At 40.2% G+C, this 3123-nt stretch overlaps 1 protein-coding gene across 1 annotated transcript; it reads left to right on the forward strand.

The window, feature by feature from the left end:
• Window positions 1-365: 365 nt before the first annotated feature.
• Window positions 366-979, forward strand: LOC119582750 (myosin heavy chain, muscle-like). The gene has a single exon (XM_037931177.1). It carries the CDS (start codon window positions 399-401, stop codon window positions 900-902), a length of 504 nt encoding a protein of 167 aa, XP_037787105.1. The 5' UTR covers window positions 366-398; the 3' UTR covers window positions 903-979.
• The last annotated feature ends 2144 nt before the right edge of the window (window positions 980-3123 follow it).

Consider the following 3123-nt stretch of genomic DNA (forward strand, 5'->3'; position numbering starts at 1 on the left):
AAGCATCGAGTCTTCCAAGGTAACGGGACTCCAGTAGTCGTGCGGACAATCTTTTGACGCGCTCGCCTGAGTTGGGGGAATTCTAACGCAGATTGAAAATTTTGTTTCATGCCTTTTGCTTGTCTGGAAATCACTTTTGTTATTACTTGAATAACAAAAATGGCAATTTGACTTTCAATCCATCCTGCATTGTTTCAATATTAAGACCACCTTAAATCGGTACAAGACAAATCTTTACCTGAATTGTTACTTCCTTGACTTCTTTTAAAAATAGATGCTTCAGAAGCGCCTCAGTACTAGAATCATAAATGTATTTTTGTACCTTTTCATTTCTTTTATATCTTCTATCTTTCTTATCAATAAATTATTTTTTCATCCCTTAGGCTGATCTCGAGGAAATGCTAAACGAAGCCAAGAACTCGGAGGAGAAGGCTAAGAAGGCCATGGTTGACGCCGCTCGCCTGGCTGACGAGCTCCGCGCCGAGCAAGAGCACGCCCAGAACCAGGAGAAGATGCGCAAAGCTCTGGAGGTTTCCGTTAAGGAACTGCAGACCCGCCTCGAGGACGTCGAGAACAATGCCATGAAGGCTGGCAAGAAGGCTGTTGCCAAGCTGGAAAGCAGAGTTAGCGAACTGGAAAGCAACCTTGATACCGAGTCTCGCCGCCACGCCGACGCCCAGAAGAACCTGAGGAAGTGCGAGAGGCGCATCAAGGAGCTCAGCTTCCAGTCCGACGAGGACAAGAAGAACCACGAGAGGATGCAGGACCTGGTCGACAAGCTCCAGCAGAAGATCAAGACCTACAAGCGCCAGATCGAGGAGGCCGAGGAGATCGCCGCCCTCAACCTGGCCAAGTTCCGCAAGGCCCAGCAGGAGCTGGAGGAGGCTACAGCTAATGCATAATTGAAACAATCTTACAGTTTACCAAACAGTAGTTTAGGATGAAAATGTGGAAATTATGAATAAAAAGTAAATATATTGATAATTTTTATCTAAAACATCAACCTGATCGTCCTTAAAACATCTGAACGAAATGAAAAATATAATAGATTGATATCAATCCTTGTTTTCATTGGAATACGAATTTAAACAAAATATGGTGTCTGCATAATAAATTATTTTACTTTTACTAGTATTTTACTTTCCCTGGCACTAGGTGAATACGCTAATGGAAAGAGAGAGAGAGATAGAGATAGAGAGATAGATAGATAGATAGATAGATAGAAAGATAGAGAGAGAAAGAGAGAGAGAGAGAGAGAGAGAGAGAGAGAGAGAGAGAGAGAGAGAGAGAGAGAGAGAGAGAGAGAGAGAGAGAGAGAGAGAGAGAGAGCATTAGTAAATCAAATAGGAAGAGGGGGACCGAAAGGGAAAGACAGAGGATGGAAAGAGCAACAAGTAAGAAACACACACACACACACACACACACACACACACACACACACACACACACACACACACACACACACACACACATATATATATATATATATATATATATATATATATATATATATATATATATATATATATACATATACACACACAGACACACACACACACACACACACACACACACACACACACACACACACACACATATATATATATATATATATATATATATATATATTTATATATATGTATATATATGTATCTATATATATATATATATATATATATATATATATATATATATATATATATATATATATACACACACACACACACACACACACACACACACACCACACACACACACACACACACACACACACACACACATACACACACACACACACACACACACACACACACACACACATATATATATATATATATATATATATATATATATATATATATATATATATATATGTATGTATTTCTCACATACGCGCGCGGGTGATGCGTGTGTGCATGGATGCACCCACGCACTCGCATGCGGTGATTAGTGTGTGCACTTGCACTGACTTAAATAATTTTAGGTAAATCGAACGTAGATATGACGAAGTTCCTTGGGCAAGGAACTTCACCTCCATTGCCTATTTAACCACTGGGTGGGCAAGCCAGCCCAAGTCAGTGCTGTTCCCAATCCCGGATAAATAGAGAGAATGATTACCTAAAAGGTAACACCGGCACTCTCCGTGGAAAGGAACTAGGGACCCTGCCACTCACTCCAAGATCACATTATATAGAGGCCGCGGTGGCCGAGTAGTTAGAGCATCGGACTCAAGACTGTCACGACGGCAATCTGAGTTCGAGGGTTCGAGTCACCGACCGGCGCGTTGTTCCCTTGGGCAAGGAACCTCGATTGCCTACCTGGCCACTGGGTGGGTAAGCCAGCCCAAGTCAGTGCCGGTCCCAGACCCGGGTAAATAGAGATGGTGACTCGAGAAAAACACCGGGCGGAAGGCAACGGCAAACCACCGCTCTAAATTGCCAAGTAAATCATGGAAATTCATGATCGCCACGTCCTTGTGGGGTAGGGCACTTGAAAAAAAAAATTGTATATATATATATGTATATATATGTATAAATTTATTTACTTATTTTCCTATTTATTTATACATACATACACATATACAGACCTACGCACACAATGTATATATATATATATATACATATATATATATATATATATATATATATATATATATATATATATATATATATATATATATATGCATACATACATACATATATATATATATATATATATATATATATATATATATATATATATTATATATATATACATGTATATATGTGTGTGTGTGTGTGTGTGTGTGTGTGTGTGTGTGTGTGTGTGTGTGCATATTCGTGCCAACACCTATGCGGTATTTGACGAACTACTTGCTGCCATGTTGACAGCATGCAATCTTTATACTGGGGTGGCTCACCAATGATCCTTCCCCAGGAGAGTAATTGGTTAGGTAATCATTGTTGGTGGTTCTCGGCCCATCATCATATCTACAACAGACTTACTCATTACTGTAATCTAGGTTTGGTTTACCCTGTAGATGCAAAACCATGCAAATCCGCACACACATGTGCGCACATGTGGGTGTGCATGCGCAAGCGCCCGCACTCGCGCTACATACAAAGGTGTCAGTGACCACTGCCG

The sequence above is a fragment of the Penaeus monodon genome, chromosome 16, assembly GCF_015228065.2.
Source record: "Penaeus monodon isolate SGIC_2016 chromosome 16, NSTDA_Pmon_1, whole genome shotgun sequence".
Taxonomy (NCBI): Eukaryota; Metazoa; Arthropoda; class Malacostraca; order Decapoda; family Penaeidae; genus Penaeus; species Penaeus monodon.

Bases quoted from the DNA above. Each gene is read 5' to 3' on its own strand.
- LOC119582750 (XM_037931177.1), top strand. From the start codon at position 399: ATGCTAAACGAAGCCAAGAACTCGGAGGAGAAGGCTAAGAAGGCCATG.